Genomic DNA, 18,672 nt, shown 5'->3' with positions numbered 1-18,672 from the left:
TGTATAAGGAGAAGAAGAGTGGCACCAAGCAGTCAACACTGGATTCATTTTTTCATCGGGGGACGGCAGAAGCAGCATCTTCACAACAGCCGGAAGCCAAGGAGGAGCACACAACAACAGAAGAGGAGCAAACATCAACGGAGGAGGAGCAAACATCAACGGAGGAGGAGCAAGCAGCGGCGGAGGAACCCCAGTCAGAGCAGGAGGAGGAATAGGCAGCCACTGTGTCTCAGTGACTCACCACCCTCCTCCGCTCCCGCCACCCGCCTCCTCAGCTTCACTACCCACCAGACACTCGTTCTACCACCTCCACCAATCGGTGAGTACCCATACAAACTTGGTAGTTGTATATGCATGCACTATTTTCTATATAAAGGAGAATGATTTTCTGTATATGTAATGTATTTCATGGAGCAAAGGGAGGCTCAGGAACGTAACTCCCGTATTTATCTATTTCTTATGGGGAAAATTGATCCGCTTAACGTTGTTTCGTACAACGTCGCATTTTCAAGAACGTAACCCCCAACGTTAAGCGAGGACTTACTGTAGTTTGTGATAATGTAAATTGGAAGAGTTCTCCTTCACTACTCTCCATGCTAAAAAGGATTTATAACACACAAAATAGTGGATAACAGCTCTTAGCTCGCAACAAAGAGAAAAGAGATAAGAATCCTTCTTTCCTGTCATTAAAACATTGTATTCTTCCTCCATTTTTAATGCCAAATAAATGAGAGCTCACTGAAACTACCAACTGGATTAACATTATGTTTAAAACACATCATCCAGGGGTTACTATTCTGCATATCACCTAAACCACAAAACCTGCTAATGGGAGTCTTTGTTGTTCCCATAAGCAGTTCACCTTCACTAAACTAGTACAGTACCCCGTCCTCTCCTTTTTCCGAGCCAAACGCTGCTTCAGTCCCAAGAGTATAAAGTCACTCAACATCATAAAAGATTAGGGCTCACCTGCAAGAATTACCACAACCTAACGTTAAATGAAGTACTGTACTCAATGAGTGATCTCCTTGCAGTTGTCTGTAAAAATTTACAGACAACCATCATGGTATATCATTTGTAACTTAATTAATAAATAATATGACCACAACAAAACACACATTTATTGCATGAAGAAGGGAAGGAGGGCTTCAAAGTTTAGCCCCAGCAGAAATGCAACTAACAAGTCATTACCAATCTGGGCTGTCTCTCAGCCCCCCTGAAGGATTTACATATTACGAAGAATCCGTGAAAATCAAAATACAGTACAGTGGGGTACATTTTACACGGGTCTTGCATGTGCGGTTATCGCTTACGCAAGGCATGGGCAACCTGCAGCCTGAAACATGTTTTCGTGCAGCCCTCGGAGCGATTGAGAAATTTTATTTAATGTGACCCATGGTTCAGGTAGATGCAGCCAGTTTATGGCAAGTAAAGCAATATTTATTGAAAATGTAATGGTGAAACAAGTATAAATATTCAACAATACCCTGTATAAAAGTTTTAACTAGAGTGAGTTCATGGGCCAAGTTCGGAGAGGGCTGTTTGTTGGATTAGCCGTTATGTAACGTTGGGCCACATAGCAATTAACTAAGGACGGTTAAGTCCAAGTGGGGTCACAGGCGGTGGTCACACGGGTCAAAGGCCTCATCCTTCGTGTCTGGCCGGGGAGAGAGGTGGGTGGGTGGGTGGGTGGGTGGGTGGGTGGGTGGGTGGGTGGGTGTGGGTGTGTGTGTGTGTGTGTGTGTGTGTGTGTGTGTGTGTGTGTGTGTGTGTGTGTAATAATAATAATAATAATAATAATAATTAACGGTTTATTGAAAGAGCTTGGCAGCCAGAAGGCTGAAAATATACAGTTACATATTTGGGGAATGGGTTTCGAATTACAAATAATATACAAGTAACATAAGTGACACAAATAAGACATATAATAACTAGATGGGGAAAAGCTCAAACTACAGTTCATTTCAACATAGTGACAGTGTAAGGAGCAGTGTTTACTGGGAGTGAATACACTGATTTATTACAAGTTATTGATAATTTTTACAATGGTTGGGACTGGGCTGTTCTTATAGCGATCAGTTCGTGTCAATGTGTGTGTGTGTGTGTGTGTGTGTGTGTGTGTGTGTGTGTGTCGGTGTCCGGACCTCAATTTTCATCAGAAAATTCCAATGCATTTACTTTAATGCAGTACAGTATTGCAGTCAGGCATTTTTGTATTGTAAAAAGTAATTACTCCTGACCTCGCTTTGCTAGCCATGTTCTCCTCATGCGCCAAGATTAATATTGACATTATTCTGGTGGGTGTGCCTCATAAGTCAGAAAAATGCTGTAACTGTAGGAAAAATCAACATATTCACAGACTGCTTCACTCATCTTCTTTTAAATGGCAAGAAACATTAACATATTCTGTACTTCAAAAAATATTATGACGGATTTGTTTCATAAATGGGAAAAAAGACCGGTTGTAAGCTGAAAATATCATAAGGTGGAAAGTGGGTTAGATAAATTTTGTTGGGATGGCTAGCAGAAAAATATCTAAATTGTAATGCGGCCCATGACTGAGGAAAGGTTGCCCATGCCTGGCTTATGCAATTGGTTGAAATGTGACCCTTGTTATAACTTACGTGGAAAGCCAGTTGCATTATAGCATTAATTTAGCCATCTTTTGCTTATTTATCCCCAAATTTTGCGATTTTAGTAATTTTAGTTATTGGACATTATAAGTGCATGCTGTAGGTAAGACAGGTATACAGAAATTGAGTGCTATCCAAAACCACTCTTAAGGGGTTATTATACCATTATATATCCAGTAAGTATATAAAAATATTGAAGAAACCTGAAGCTGAGATGAGGATATGCAACATAGCATGCCTTTATAAAGTCAACAAATCCACATCAGAACTGTGAGGAAATACCCGAAGAAAATATTGTCTGCTGTCCACACCACCCACCTGGAGATTCAGAAGTTTGTGCCTGTTACCCATAGTTGTTCGAGAGGAAATGTCTGGCAAGTCCAGTAATATATAGAAATTTCAATATATGTTAAATGGCATTGCTTGTGTGGATTTTCCTATGCACAGACATGTACCAGTACGATATTCCCGCGCAATATGAGACCCCACTGTATAAGCACATTAAAATGTCCAGGAATTTAAAGCAGTAAATGAACAGTGTTGAGTAAAACCCAGTGAGGGTTGTCCAGTTTTAAAACATTCCCTTCAAATCTCATCAGCTGATCTAGTTGATGGCTTGGCATATCCCAGAGCACAGGGAGAAGCTGTGTATTCTTACGTGCTTTCTGGGTATCAGCTAGTGTCACCCTGCATTCTCAGATCATTGTGGATTCTAACCCAGTGTGTTGCCCTTAAAGTGTCTCCCAACACTTCTGAGTTAAAAAAAAAGAAAGAGTGCTTAGTATCAAAGAAAAAATGGAAATTTCCCAAAAAACTTGATGAGGGTAACCTAAGAGCACAGCAAGTTATGACTTGTAGAAGAAAGGTGACAAAATACTTGATCTTTGTCTGCTGACAATATTTTCCACCAAATGCCATGGCAGTATATCAGCATAAAATTTCAATATTTTCTCTCACTAATTCCTAAGTTGTACTGATCATGTACTTTGTTCACTAACTACATGGTTAACTTTTCTTTTATGCTTGAAACTCTATGTTTCCTTTCAGCAATGCAGTATACACTCAGTACTTGTACTATCACTGTTGGGTTTTTGAGGGCAGTGTGAGGGTAAAATTAAATATAATTTAAACAAACAAAGTGTACCTACACAGCACACCTGACAAGAATCAAGACTCATTGAAGACTGACACTTGACCCAATGTTGGGCACAGTACAAGTGAGTGTCCGTGACTGCAACATCTGCACTCGGTAAACTAACCGGCAAAAATTTAAGACAAAATAACTCATCAAGGGATGAACATGGGCGACCACATTTAGTATGCTCAAGCCTTTCGTAAAATATATTATTTCATAAAGTAGATTTTCTGTTGACAGATAATTTACTGTAATGGGTGGTAAGGAGCATGGGAAAAATAGTGACTTTTTTTTTGCAAAAAAAATGCTTCATGCTTTAATTTTTTATCTATAATCAAGGTAAAGATCCCCATGCATGACTGCCCAAAGTACGTGCTCCATTACGAAGGGTCTAACCCCAAGTAGCATGTATAATGCAATGTGGGAATAAGAATATGGTTAGTTTGTAGATTTAAGCGTGAGATGATTTGGTGATAAATGTTCTATTCTCATGAACAATAAATATTAAAATATATAAATAAATAAAATAATTAATTAATTAAGAGGCATGGCATATATAATTTGTGAAAGTCAGTCTGTTACAACCTTATTTTGAACTAAGGAAAGTGGCTGAATCAACCCAGATAGGTATCATTATTTAAAACAAGACACCTATGGACGTAGAGGTTAAGACAGTAATGCACATCCATCTTACAGTAGAGGCCTTAGTGATACATGGTCTTACCCAATGTCATTAGTGATCTAGGAGAAATAACACCTACAATCTCACTTTAATGACCAATGGGTTTCTTGTAGTCAGGATGCACATCTGCCTATGCATTTTGATACCAAAGGACATAATCCTAAGTCAGGCAGTGTAAATTTGAAACAAGGAAGGATTTAACCCCTGGAGTATGAGGACTTAAACCCCTTAGTACATTATCATTATACCCAAGGGAATTAGTCATCTTTAAAGGGTTCAGACATTGTACTCAAGCATGTAAGTCATTGAACTCAAGGGACAAACAACGTGCGTACTCGAGAGGTTAAGATATCTTACCCAATAGGCGAATTCATTATATTCAAAGGATAAGCATTGTACTCAAGGGGTTACTGTGTCTGGCACTAAAGGTGGCCAAGTCTCCTGCCACAATAAAGTCCAGGAGGCCATAAATCACATCAATAAAAACAAAAAATTTAAGATAAACTGATATTCAAAGATTGGTTAATATCCACTGCTATTTGTATGAGTAGTTACATTCACATAATTGGTTGTGCATGCATGTGCACACGCACAAACACAGGTGCCTGACACTCCTAAGTCCCTCTCTAACCGAGTGGTGGGATAAAATTAAAATAACCATCTTTCGCATACTAATGAGAATTAAAACAAATAAAAGATAAAGTTTAGTTAATTTATAAAATTAAGATTATATAAGTATTAAAAAATAAAAAAAATTGTGACTAATAAAGCACACTGATTATTTTAGCAGTTTATGAAATATGGCCAAATGTAGCTGTATACTGTAAACCTGGATGACCAAGAAGGGCCACCAATATGGATATCCCTTAACCCTTTACAAGATACTGTAGTACATCTGTGAGTAAAAAGTGAGACACAACCTGATACAGTACTACTGGCATGGGCAGCCCGGACCATGTGTGTGTGTGTGTGTGTGTGTGTGTGTGTGTGTGTGTGTGTGTGTGTGTGCGTGTGTGTGTGTGTGGCCTGTGGAGTGATTGAAAAATTCTATATAAAGTGGCTTGCGCTTCAAGTAGATGTAGCCAGTTTATGGTAAAGCAATGTTTATTAAAAGATGAATCTTAACACAAAATTAGTTACTGTTTCATCACCTAAGAGTAAGTAACTACAAAAATGCAACAGAGAAATAAGTATATATAGTCAACAATATAAACATTTTAACTTGTGTGAGTTTATGGGCCAAGTTCGTCGAGGTTTGTTTGATGGATTAGCTGTCATGTGGCAGAGAGTCACTTGGGAATTAAATAAAGTTGGTTAGTCCAAGTGGAGTCAGGGACAGTGGCCACACAGGGTTTAACTAATTAAGTACTTCCAGAATAACACAAAATCACCAAAATCGCCCTTTTAAACCCATACTTGGTGAGTAATTAGGATTGAAATAATGTAATCAAAATATTCCAAGCATCATTATGGCCACTAATTACCCTGCAATTGAATCATGGACCATAGATTTGGAATCGGCATGTTCAGGGGTATCTACAGTATACTGAGACTTACAACAAAATCTAATTTTTGGCCAAAACTGGCAAAATATTAAGCCCGAGTAATTTTTTGACCAAAATACTGTATAATTTTCTCTTTAAATTTAAATGGCTTAACTAATTGAGTACTTCCAGAAAATGCTTTAACTGTAGGAAAAATCAACATATTCACCAACTGCTTCACTCATTTTCTGTTAAATGCCAAGAAACATTAACATATTACAGTACTTAAAAAAAAATTATTATGATGGATTTGTTTCATAAATGGTAAAAAGGCTCTGACAGTAAAGTGAAAATATTGTAAGGTGGACGTGATGATAATATATTTCACTGTCCGTGCCGATACAATATTTACATTACTTTTGGGTTAAGTACGATATAAATTTTGGTGGGTTGACCCACAGAAAAATACCTAAATCGTTATGCAGCCCATGACTGAGGAAAGGTTGCCCATGCCTGCAGTACTACAATGTCAATACATAAAATATGATTTAGCTGCACAAACAAGTACTATACTGACATACATTAGAAGGTAAGACATAACATAAGGAAGGGAGATTGGAAAACGTAGTGAAACCCCCATTTAATTTTAACTTTACTCAAAACCACTGGACTAAAAATTTCCAACTTCTTTTAAAATGTAAAATTACATAGATTGCTATGTAAAATTACATAGCAATCTTACTCACTATTCAAAATATCTTACCTAATTTAAATGTACCAACTAAAACTCTTGAGATCGACTCACCATCATCGTGTGATACGTGTGGGCCGTCTCGAAGAGAGTCTAAGGAACCACATCGCGGCATTCCAGTTTCTGGACCATTTAAAATCTGTAGTAAATTACATTTTCATAAGATATGACAAAATTCTGGCTTTCTTTTAATTGTTTCTGAACTACTGATGAAGATCTTGGTTTGGCCTAAACCTACTTATAATTACAATTATTGAGCCTAATATTTATAGTACTTAGGAAAAATAACTAATGTATTGCTGCAAAAACTTTTGGTTAGGGAGAGCACAGACATATAATGGGGCGAGATGTTGGTACTGTACACGCTGGCTATAGGTTGACAAACTAAATCTTCAAGATCAAGTTGGCAGGAAGAAATTTCAAACAATAATTGAACTAGACATATGTATAGGTGTGGCAGTTTGTTGTATGTCTAGAAATAAAACATTTAATACCTTCAGCAGGAAGAAACAAACTTGCACTGATGTGAAATCTCATACAGCATATATAGCAACTGCCTTCATGCATGTTTTGACTTCGCCTCAATTATCAATTTCAATCGATGCTTTAACATTTAAACCTATTCTCCATCTCTAACTATTGTACTGACTTACATTCATAACTTGGTACTGTATTACTGTACTGTAAAGCTGTGTATGTTAGATGTATATGTCTGTATTAATCATCTGGTTCTTGAATACTGAACATGGTTTTACATATAAATCTTTTAAAAAACTTAATAAGATATTATAAAAATGCAACTGCCCTACCCGATACATTGGCTTTAATTGTGAGCTCCCTTTACTGAGCTAAAAATGAAGGTCAGCAAAAAGTATTCAAGGTCAGAAAGTGTAAAAATGTAGGTGATGATGGCTGACTTTAACAATAGTGTACTCATTAAGACCCGGTGATTCCATGTGAAGCTTCATGACTACTTTACTGTTTTGACAAAAAAACCTTGATAAAAGTATATTAAGCTAACCTAACGAATATTAATAAACAAAAATATGTCGGTTGTAGAGGCCAACTTTTGATGTGATACTGCAATACTCTTCAAGATGCATGTGTAAGAGAAGTTTCTTTACAGCCAGAGTGTGTACTGATGTATGGAGGAGAGAAGGAAAGGAAAGAGAAATAGATGGACGTACAAAGCCAACACTATATGCCTCTTCAATTTTTGCAAGCCACAAATAAATTTTAATTTCCTTCCATAGGTGATTCCATAGGCCTGATAGCTTATTAGGGATAGTGTATACTCTGTACACTAGGCCTCCTGTACCAATGAAGTTCTTGTGACTCCTAAATGAATATGTGGTGGACACTATGGTTGGGTGCACATATCAACCGCAAAAGAGGAATCATGTGGAGTATGTGGTACAGATGTGGGATTTTTAATGTTGGCACCACATCATGAGATGTATGCAATTATTTTAGGTTAAGATGGATCTCAAAGTGAAGGTTTGTGTCTACCCCATGATAGGTGCTAAGTTAAAATGATCTAGGAGTAGCTATAACACCTCATTCTTAAGCGAGTGCCTAGTGCCAAAGGACATGAACTTAGGTTAAGCGCTGTAGGAGGAATGATGCATAAAGGAAACAATTTGAAAAGGGAGAGGAAGAAAAGACTGAACACAACTAATGTATCCTCCACTGTAGAGGGAAGCTATAACTGACAAACTAAGCATTTTTCTTTGACTAATACATAAAGCAATCAGATGTTAGCAGCAACCACTTAAATTAAGAGAGATTAATCAGTAGGGATGAGATGTCTCCTCAAGCACATACATCAGGGAAAGATGAAGCAACAGGAAAAAGTAGGAGAAAAATATGAGTCAAGAGAGAACTGGGAGAACGGCCAATACTCTTGAGGCTGTGACTGCTGCACCTGTGTCTAGTGTGATAATGGCTAGGGTCAGTGAGAAATATATCTTGTATGCACTCCCAGCGATGGTCCCTCTTACCAAATCTATTCCTTCTAAACTGAACAGGTATTTGTGACTATGCCAGACATCTTTAAATATATAGGTAATACAGATTACTACTGACTTCATGTATTTCATTTAAAAATTTTGGTGTATATCATAAAAGTTCTTTGTACTTGTCTCAAAACATATACAGTAGGCCTATCAGTAAATTCATCTCAAGGCATCTCATCCAATGAGAAAGAAACAAATAAAACTATTGTATATATTTTCAACACTTATTTACCAAATCAAGAGATCAAATTACAGGATATTTGGGCTACCTTTATCAGGCCCCCTTCATTTACTGACAGATCTTAATGGATAAATTCATGATTGTTGCCATATGATCTACAGTGAAGCAGTGAGAGGAACAGTGCAAAATGAACATTAAAGTGATTAATCTGGACCACTGTTTAACTTGTAGGAGTCAAACATAGTGTAAAGTGTTTGTATCAGTACCTATGGGCACCTAGTTTACCTAGAATAAAACCTTTACATCATCTTACTATGCATAACTATTCATCTGTAAGCACAAAAGATTACCTGAGCAGTGTGTGTGTGTGTGTAAGTGTGTGTGTGTGTGTGTAAAATATTAATACAGTACTGTACACTAATATACCCAAATTTCTATACACTATTACACCTTAAACTTTTACTTCTTGGAGAAATACTAAAACTACACTAATTCAAGTTGCTGTGAAGGAAACTATAATCCTCTAGAACCTGGTAAATGCAAAATAAAGCTGACAGCATTATCTAGTTAAACAGAAAGCCAAAGAGAATGATGGTGAACTGTCTTGCTCATCATAAACAGTAATATATGTTGAGGGAGGAAGAAACTTTAAAAACATAAATGCATCTCCTTGCAATATCAAAAGATTCTGATGAATTTGACTTTTCTACTGAGAGGAGTGCAAAGCAGCACCCCTACCTGGTCCCTGCTGGTTCTGGCTCTCTTCAAAGTGCCATTATTCACAACCTTCTGGGTGTCAAATGTGGAAGGGGAGATAGGGGTGACGAGCGGTTGAGTCACGTTCTCGGCAGAGGATCCTCGGCGAAGGGGACGAGGAGAGTGGTAGAGACGACTAGGTAGGATATGGTGCAGAATGGAATCTTTGTGGCGGCCCTGGAGAGGTGTATTAGGGTTGGGAGTTAGTGTGGTACTTGGAGCAGTTAAATGAGACTGAGAAGAAGAATGAACATTGTGAGGCGGGGGTCGGGGGCTCTCTGGATAAATAGTTGTTTGGCCAATTTTACGTGTTGGGGTTAGTTCAGCGGCAGCCTCAGTCATAGAGGGGAAGAGGGAGGGAGAGGAGGAAGAAGAGGTCAAACCGAATAGAAAGCCAGATGCTTTACTCGACTTCTTCTTTTTTGGATTTGAAGGTGATGACTGCCGAGACCCTGTGCACGACTTTGTCACGTCTTTACTACACTCAATCTGACAACTTTCTTCTACAGCCTTCCCACCTGTATCTTCAGTATCACCTGGATTACTTGCATGAGATGACCGTGTCAGACTGCCATAACCTGAGCTACCAGAGGATGAAGTTGAGCCTAAAGTGCTGTGAGGCGAAGCTGCATTATATTCAAGCCAAGGAAGTGAGCTCTGCTGAATCATGCCATGCTTAGAATCATTAGTAGCATCACATGCCATTCCTACTGAAGGTTCACTGACTATCTTAATAACTGGAAGCTGTGAGTGGTTGTTAGGTACCTGGGCAGTGGCATTAGTGGTTGGTGTAAGTGAGGTGTTAGAGAGAGGATGGTGAGAGAGGGCTGCAGAGATGAGAGCAGCCTGGGAGCTAGTGGTTGACCCCTGGGAGGCTAAAGATCCTCGCTCCCCACCCACACTCTCACTCAAGCCTTGAAGACGCCATGAATAGTCTGAAATCTTGCGAACAACCTCTGAAAAAGATAAGAATAAGTAGTATTGATTCACTGTACAGTTTATATACATGTATAGTCTATAATGTTTAACTCAACTAAAAATGTTAATCAATGGAAACATTACATAAGGTCAGTTTACCTACACAAACAGACAACACATGACCAACCAATTATGATTTTGAGACGGACTTTTCACAACACTATCACATTCTACACATGAGTTTATAATCACTATGCTGCTAAATGGCTTGCAATAAATAGGCTATTTAGCTCATAAAGTACAACATAATGATACTAATACTATACCCACACTACAACTTACATTTTCCCATTATTATTTTCTTATTATTTGAGGTAAAGTATTAATAATTTTAATGTGAAATATTCTGTAGTTACCAATAAATATAAACAGCACCATCATAGCCATAAGGGAGGTCAGCTCTTAACTTTCACCCTTATTGCAATAGCTGAGTCTGACAGCCCTTGTACCACATAAATTTAAGTTTGTTATAGTTTACAACTCCACTGTACATTTAACCAGACTTACTCCTTTTGAATTTTTTTTTAAATATCTGAAGGTGGTCTTAAAAACATACATACAATGTTTGAGACTGAAAATAACTGACCTATGGACTGTTACTATTTACTCTACACCTCATAGTATGATTACTAAGCCATGGTGAGCATCTGTCCTTTAATTCCTCAAAACTAATACAGTAACTCCCCCATCAAACATGTGTGAAATATTAGCATTCAAAAGCATGACACAGAATGACAAGGATGTGGCATTGGCACCTAATATAAAATTCATGGTCATTTCTTTAATGTGCTATCTTAATATTGCAGGACCTAAGATAGAAGAGTTTTTAAAAGCATTAAGGATGATGATGATGAAAGACTGCAAAATGCATATAAACTCAGATAAACAGCTCCCTTCACTAGTTGTTTACAGGGTCTCCTCATATAAATATTCCAAAATTCATTACACTGAGATGTTTGTTATAATACTGTTTTACTTGATTCCTTAGTATATTTACTATTGTGAGTTTCCTTCTGTCAAATGTAAACAAACACAGGGCTGCCACACTGCATAAAAACATGGCGAGCCCCTGTAAACCCACTAGTGAAAGGGACTGTACATCCAAGAAGGATTGGAAGTCATCTCCTTCCTCCTAAAAAAGGATTAAGTACATATCTTTTTCCACTGAGGTCACATAACTAAATAACTACAATAATAGACAAAAATATCCCAAACTCTACCGGAAAATAATTACGTGAACACATAGTTACACAAGTTTTCTTATCTAGGCACAATAAACAACAGGATATATTTACCCGTCATAGAGTCGTCGTCATCAATGTTTTACGGCCATTACTCACACTTATATTTTGTACTTTACTTGTAAATGAACATGTGCATGTAGGAAATTCTGCCATATTTAATCATTTTAACAAGTACAGTACAGGCATCACTCAATGTACAAAGAATCAACGGACAGAATTCAAGGAATACCTGCATAATACACTGTAATATGATGTCTGCCACGACATTATGATGCCAAGACGTGAAATACTGTACAGACATCATTTGGTATATGAAGGATAGATTTATCAATGACTTTCTGAAATAAAACCTTTCTGTAAATCAAGTGATGACGCTCTACAGTACTAAAATCTTATTACTTGCATAATATAATGATTTTTAATTTAATATAGCGAAGGTTTTAATAAGATAGAGAGCCCTGTTACAGTGACTCCCACACCAATATATAAAGTTGTAATACTTTCCTTTAACACAAAGACATAAACTAAATATTTCCACACAATTACGTTGACTCACTACCTACAGTACAGTATATTATTAGGAAGTGATAAAAATGCAATAAGATCTACTTTCAAGATGCATTATCAGCCCTATGGTTTATGCCTGGGTGCCAAAGATCACCATTCCACATCAAGCAGTGCAAGATCACTAGAACTTAAGTTTGAGTCTAAACAGCCATCAAGACCATTACAGTGTAACGTCTATTTAACAGACTACAGTATATGGAGAGGAAAGTTCGTTATATCAAGGGTCTGTTATATATGACACCTCCATATAAAGAACTATATAGAGATGAAAGTACATTATATCGAGGGTTCATTAACTATGAAATCCCCATCTGATGGATTTTAAGGAGGGAGAGAGAGGGAGAGGTCCGTTATATGGAGGTTTCACTGTATGCATATCATCCAAATAGTAGGTGCCTGGTGCTATGAACATCCTCTTCAATGAAGCTGTGTGAGATAATGCAAACAAGAACAAACTGTGCAAAATCAATTCCGATCCCATAAGGAATATATATGTATATACTGTGCACCTTGGTTGTGATATGACAGAGACTTGAATTTGGTGTTCCATTATGTAACATCTGGTACAGTAAAACACATTTATGCAAAGTTCCAAGAAAAACACTTGCATTGATAGAAGAGCTGGGCTACACACACACACACACACACACAATGAAAAAGAAAACCATAAAAAAACAAAAAACTAATACCCTGGTACATATAAATGTAAGCAAACAGGAGAGAGAAAAACTAGAAAAACGACAATAGTGAAGAATATTGTTTGGGTCTTCAAATACAGCAATGTGTTATAATGTTAATGTGGCCACGGGGGGCTTTATTGACAAAACACAAGGTATAACAGGACAGGTTCAACCCTTCCCACTGACAGTAAGCTTGACCATCAAAGTAAAGTTTTATCACTGCCAAGTACACCTGACAGTTTACCTATTTACGGCTGAGTACAATACATAAGGGACTAATGACCAATAACCCAAGTGGCTAGTATACCTGTAAGCTGGTAAGTGGAGAGAGAGAGAGAGATAATCTACAACAGCAAGAAGGGACAATTGACCCCAAAATACCAGTGTGTAACTCCTCGTGTCTCTGTATTAACTGAGAAAAGACTTTAAAGAGTAAATAAAAACATTTATCTTTTCTACAGTTCTAATACAATAAAAGGCAGCCACTGTTTGCTGTAAAAATAAAGATACTGAAATAATAACTGTTTTAAAAATAAATGTTGAAGGACAGCCACATCATCTTGTCCCTCACAACAGCAAACTTGACCAAACACAAATCTTTCTCTTAAATTTATAAAATTAAATATTGTTTATACCCAGTTTGTGCTCTATCTGTTCAACACTGTAAACAGTCGTGCGGAGCGCTTACGTGAGTTGAACATACCGTATATTAAGGAGGCCCCCCGACTTACGAAATCCTGCCGATAAGAACGGAGTTAAACTTGAAATTTACAGTACAGTATTTTATTTACCTGCTGACTTTTTTAACTTTCAGTTACTGTATTTTGTCATTCTATTTCTTATTTTGACTTAAACTAAGTGTTTTAGATGTACATAAGGACTAAAGCTATGATATAGAGTGATCTTAAACATTGTTTTGGAAGTACGGTACTGTATACATATAGCATGTGTTACAACCTACGTACAAATACAACTTACAAATATCCTCAGGAACAGAACCGTTCGTAACCCAGGAACCCCCTGTACAGTACCTGTATTTGCTAAATAATCCGTAGTGTCAGGTGTAAAACTGACATACCACCATAACGTGGTGTTAATATTAATACAGAGTATTCTAATGTATTTATCTAAACAGATCAAGCATAATCTTAAGTAGTATACAGTAAAAGGTTTTAATAATGTCTAAACTATTTCAAGTGATTACTGTCACTGTTGATGGTGAGCATTCATGTACTAAATACAATAAGTCGTATTTCTTTAAATACTTTTTATATAATGTGAGACAATTATTTTATCTTTTCATCTTATTTGGGGAAATTTTACTAGATTATTTCTTGGGGAGGGGGAGGGGGGGGCTGGGTCAAATGAGGTTTTGCAACACATCCCTGTTAAAACATGTAAGTGGATCTCTTAGTGAAATTGCTTGGTGAGATTTTCTCAACACAACCCTCACATAAAACTTGGACCACCTGTATCTTTTATACTGTATATCACTCCGTACACACCACTTTCTTTTACAACTTCAGATAATTCATAATTGTCTTTTTTATTATTCCTTTAGTTTCTTGGTGATTAAGATAGTTTATTCTTGAGAATTTCTTAATTTTTCTCATCTTTAATCAATATCATGCAGGTACAATATTTCTGCAGCCTACACTACTACAGTACATGAAGCTCAGAACAAACAAACATGCAGAGTGTGTCATGCAGGTTGTTGTTGTACTGGTTGGTTAATCCTATTCACAAAATACCTCATAGAAGCAGATATTTTCCAAATGTTCAATGTAGTCAGGACACTAGGAAGGCTCTGTCATAGGATATATCATATGTACTTTGTTAGTATATATATATATTATTATTACTCTCTCACATGTCAGGCAAATAAACATAAAAATTAACAGTAGAATAACAAATTGAACCTAATTCATTAAAAAAATACCTGTACAGGATTTTTTTTTCATATTTAACTCAAATTTTGGTTAGTACACAAAATTTGCCTTCCAAAAAACTTTAAAGCTGTTTCTTTCTAGCCATGCTGATATCAAAATGTCAAATACTTCCTAGGTATAATAATTAGTTCCAAAACCAACTACTGTATCTAATAAGTTGTCCACAAAACAGATAAAAATATGTAAATACTTACCTGGAAACTCATTATACACATGACTACTATACTCTGTTATGTATCATATACATATCAGAGTGAATACTTTGCATGTGTAGCAAGTTAGCCGTACACATTATGATAACAATTTAGCAGTTTTAAAAGCATGATTAGTTTCTGAAATATGACAGCCACTCAACAGTGATTTAAGAACATTGCTAGTAACCGAAGACATGACAACCACATAACTATGCTTTCACAATGTTCACACCACCAACACATTAAGCTTTGCAACCAGGACATAATGCAGAGAACCTTGATAAAAGTTGATACAGTACAGTAATCTTAATGATGGGTGTAAGTCTTAGATAGACCCAGTAATCTTGTCAACTCAATAAATGTCTTTGTATAAACCTAGTAAATGTTTCACTTGTGTTAAAGCTTGTAAACATATCCTTTGTATAAACTCCGTAAAAATTTCCTTTGTATAAGCTCCATAAACATATCGGTGTAAACTCTGTAAAAATTGCCTTTGTATAAGCTCTGTAAACATATCTTTGTTTAAACTCTGTAAAAATTGCCTCTGTATAAGCTCTGTAAACATATCTTTGTGTAAACCCCATTATATTGTTTTAGTGGGAAGGGAAAAGGGGCTAAAAATGTAACTACCTAACATAAAAGTATTTTTTAATTCGATTGGTTTTAATACTCAAACGTTTTCAGTATTTTTAGCCCTTTTCTTTAACTTTTTACAATGCTATTAATCATAAACATTGCAATGAGGATGATTTAGCAATCATTTATGCTCTTTTCCACTTAACAATTTTCGTGAAAAAGCCAAAATCATAAAACACAAGCTTTGACCAGTCACCCAAACTCATTTTACAAGAAGGGACAAAAACTATGGTTAAGTTCAACTTAATGCATGGAAAAATTGGTCTTTTAATAGGCAAAGTTTTAATGAATTCATTTTAATACCCTCGGAGAAAGAGAGAGAGATCATAAACATTGTAGTGGCAACCTGGCTCAATCATTTATGCTCTTTTCCACTTAACAAGTTTCGTGAAAAAGCCAAAATCATAAAACACAAGCTTTGACCAGTCACCCAAACTCATTTTACATGATTAAAGACAAAAACTATGGTTAAGTTCAACTTAATGCATGGAAAAAAATCTATTTTCTTTTACAGGCAAAGTTTTAATGAATTCATTTTAATACAGTCGGAGAGAGAGAGAGAGAGAGATATGGGTAGTGGCAACCTGGCTCCCCTGACCCATATAATACTACATGACCTGAACACATTAGAATCAGAAGCTCAGAGCCCAACCATAAACAGAAGCAGTCACCAGTTACCCTGAACAGTGGCAACTTGGCTCCCTTATAATCAGTGTATAAATGATAAGTATATATTATGCCCGGACAGCATTTTAACAACCGGATGCAAGAATTCATGATGTATACAGTACCAGTTTCTATTTACACATACTTCTATACATAAAAATAAGTAATTAGACAAACGAAATTCTGAATAGCCTAAATTCATCAATACTGAGTGCAAACAGTATTATTTGACCCGGACAGCATTTTAACAACCGGATGCAAGAATTCATGATGTATACAGTACCAGTTTCTATTTACACATACTTCTATACATAAAAATAAGTAATTAGACAAACGAAATTCTGAATAGCCTAAATTCATCAATACTGAGTGCAAACAGGGTTGTATTGACCTGAAACAGACCATTGATATGAAGTCAAAGTGCACGAGACACCCTGGAATAACTGGGTGGATGCTTCCATTGTACTGTATCACTATATAAAATTATGTTAATAATAACTAAGAAAACTATGTAGTAATAAACAAGTTAATTATGAGAGATAATATATAACACAACAGTTATACAGCAAGCTAGAGAATAATGTTTTATTGTATTCGTTTAAATTTCTTTCCCACATCTAAATTAGACTATCGTTGGAAAATCTTTATACGATTTCATTTGCTGATCAACTATATTCTACCTCTGAACCCCAACACATTGATTTGGTATTCACATAATAACTTTCCAATTGCCTGCACTGACTGGAACATGGAAAAGAGGAATCTGATATACCTAAGCAAATTTCACAAAGCATGCCTGGAAATTCTTCAAAAAGACACACTGACCAGAACAGTCGGAGGTGCACTACACACTTGCCTTAAGGGGGGTACTGTATGTTGCTAAGAGAAACACAAAGGTCAGACAGAGAGTAACGTTTGCTTTGACCACCATTAAATAGATATGTATAAATAATGAAGCCTCAGATATTCAAGAAGGAACAGACGTCATGCAGTGAGTCAGACATTGTACATGAAAAACTGTAATCTTGAATGTTGTACTGAGTATGAGATTATGCACCACAGTGTAAGGTAAATGATGATAAAGCAATAAAGAAATGGTAAATAAAAGAGAAATCCCACATAGTCTTCCAGATGATCAAGCGATAAAAAAGAAGAAAAAAAGATAAGAAGTAAACCGACCTTTTTTTTTTTCAATATTAAATGTTCTCAGTACTGTACTAGGCTGGATAATCATAATCAATCTCTCTCTCACACACCCAAACACACACATACACTCTTTTCAGTCACTGTTATTCATCTCTTTTCATAGCAGTAATAAAGAGTTCTGCTATACTGTACTACCACACCCACAAAAGGCCCTTAAAAGCTACCTTGTTTAGCTAACCCCCCCCCCTCCCACACACACACACACACACACAACCTAGCAAGCAACACTCCTCGGCAACAGTAACCACTTACTCAATAATCAAACAACGCCATGCTCTTAGGTCATTCACACACATTACTGCTTCTTTGATGTCCATCCCTGTCACAACTAGCCCCCCCCCCACCACAAAAATAAAAACACTGTACTTCCATTTCCTTCTTGGTCTTCCCCTCTCTCTCCTCCCAACCACCTCTGAATTATCCACTCCTTGTTTTCATTAATTGTAGGAACACAATGAAAGTCTTAATAGCTACATAATCACTACACATCAGACTGAGTAAAGGAGACATAGGAAGATGTAACACTAAAAAGACACACAAAAAATACAATGTCTCAGAGTACCTAAATTACTGGGTCAATGGAGACAAAAGTTGACGAGGTTTTGAAATTTGGTGTGGTTACTACAGTACAGTATGTGGTACATAATGAAACACAGGCAATAAGAAAGAAGTTAGCAAATATGTATGTAATATGGATGGCTTGTTTTAGATGGGAATATATGTTTAAAAAGGAAGTTAATGCAAGATGCAAAATGCATTAAAGGAGCAACATTAAAAAATCAGAAAAAAGGTGAATAGAGGTACAGGAGTTTCCATGTCCACACAGACTGTGTTCAAAAACTGGTTTCATTATTGTCCTGACTCATGAAAATGTGTAGGATATGTGAAAATATTTGGATGTAAATACTAATACAG

General features: G+C 36.6%; 1 protein-coding gene across 4 annotated transcripts in view; it reads right to left on the bottom strand.

The window, feature by feature from the left end:
* Positions 1-18,672, bottom strand: part of LOC121855980 (rho GTPase-activating protein 21-B-like) — a 64,352-nt gene that overhangs the window by 7,928 nt on the left and 37,752 nt on the right. For 3 of the 4 annotated variants that reach the window (XM_042351203.1, XM_042351205.1, XM_042351202.1), the window contains 2 exons: positions 9,620-10,593; positions 6,740-6,824 (listed from right to left, as the gene is read on the bottom strand). In XM_042351203.1, coding sequence (XP_042207137.1) covers positions 6,740-6,824; positions 9,620-10,593 — 1,059 coding nt within the window. The remainder of the gene's footprint in view (positions 1-6,739; positions 6,825-9,619; positions 10,594-18,672) is intronic. The other variant, XM_042351204.1, reaches the window with a different exon arrangement.

Source organism: Homarus americanus, unplaced genomic scaffold, assembly GCF_018991925.1.
Source record: "Homarus americanus isolate GMGI-L3 unplaced genomic scaffold, GMGI_Hamer_2.0 scaffold19117, whole genome shotgun sequence".
NCBI lineage: Eukaryota > Metazoa > Arthropoda > Malacostraca > Decapoda > Nephropidae > Homarus > Homarus americanus.
The sequence above is the reverse complement of the archived record's forward strand: the minus strand, read 5'-3'. Positions and strand labels throughout refer to the sequence as shown.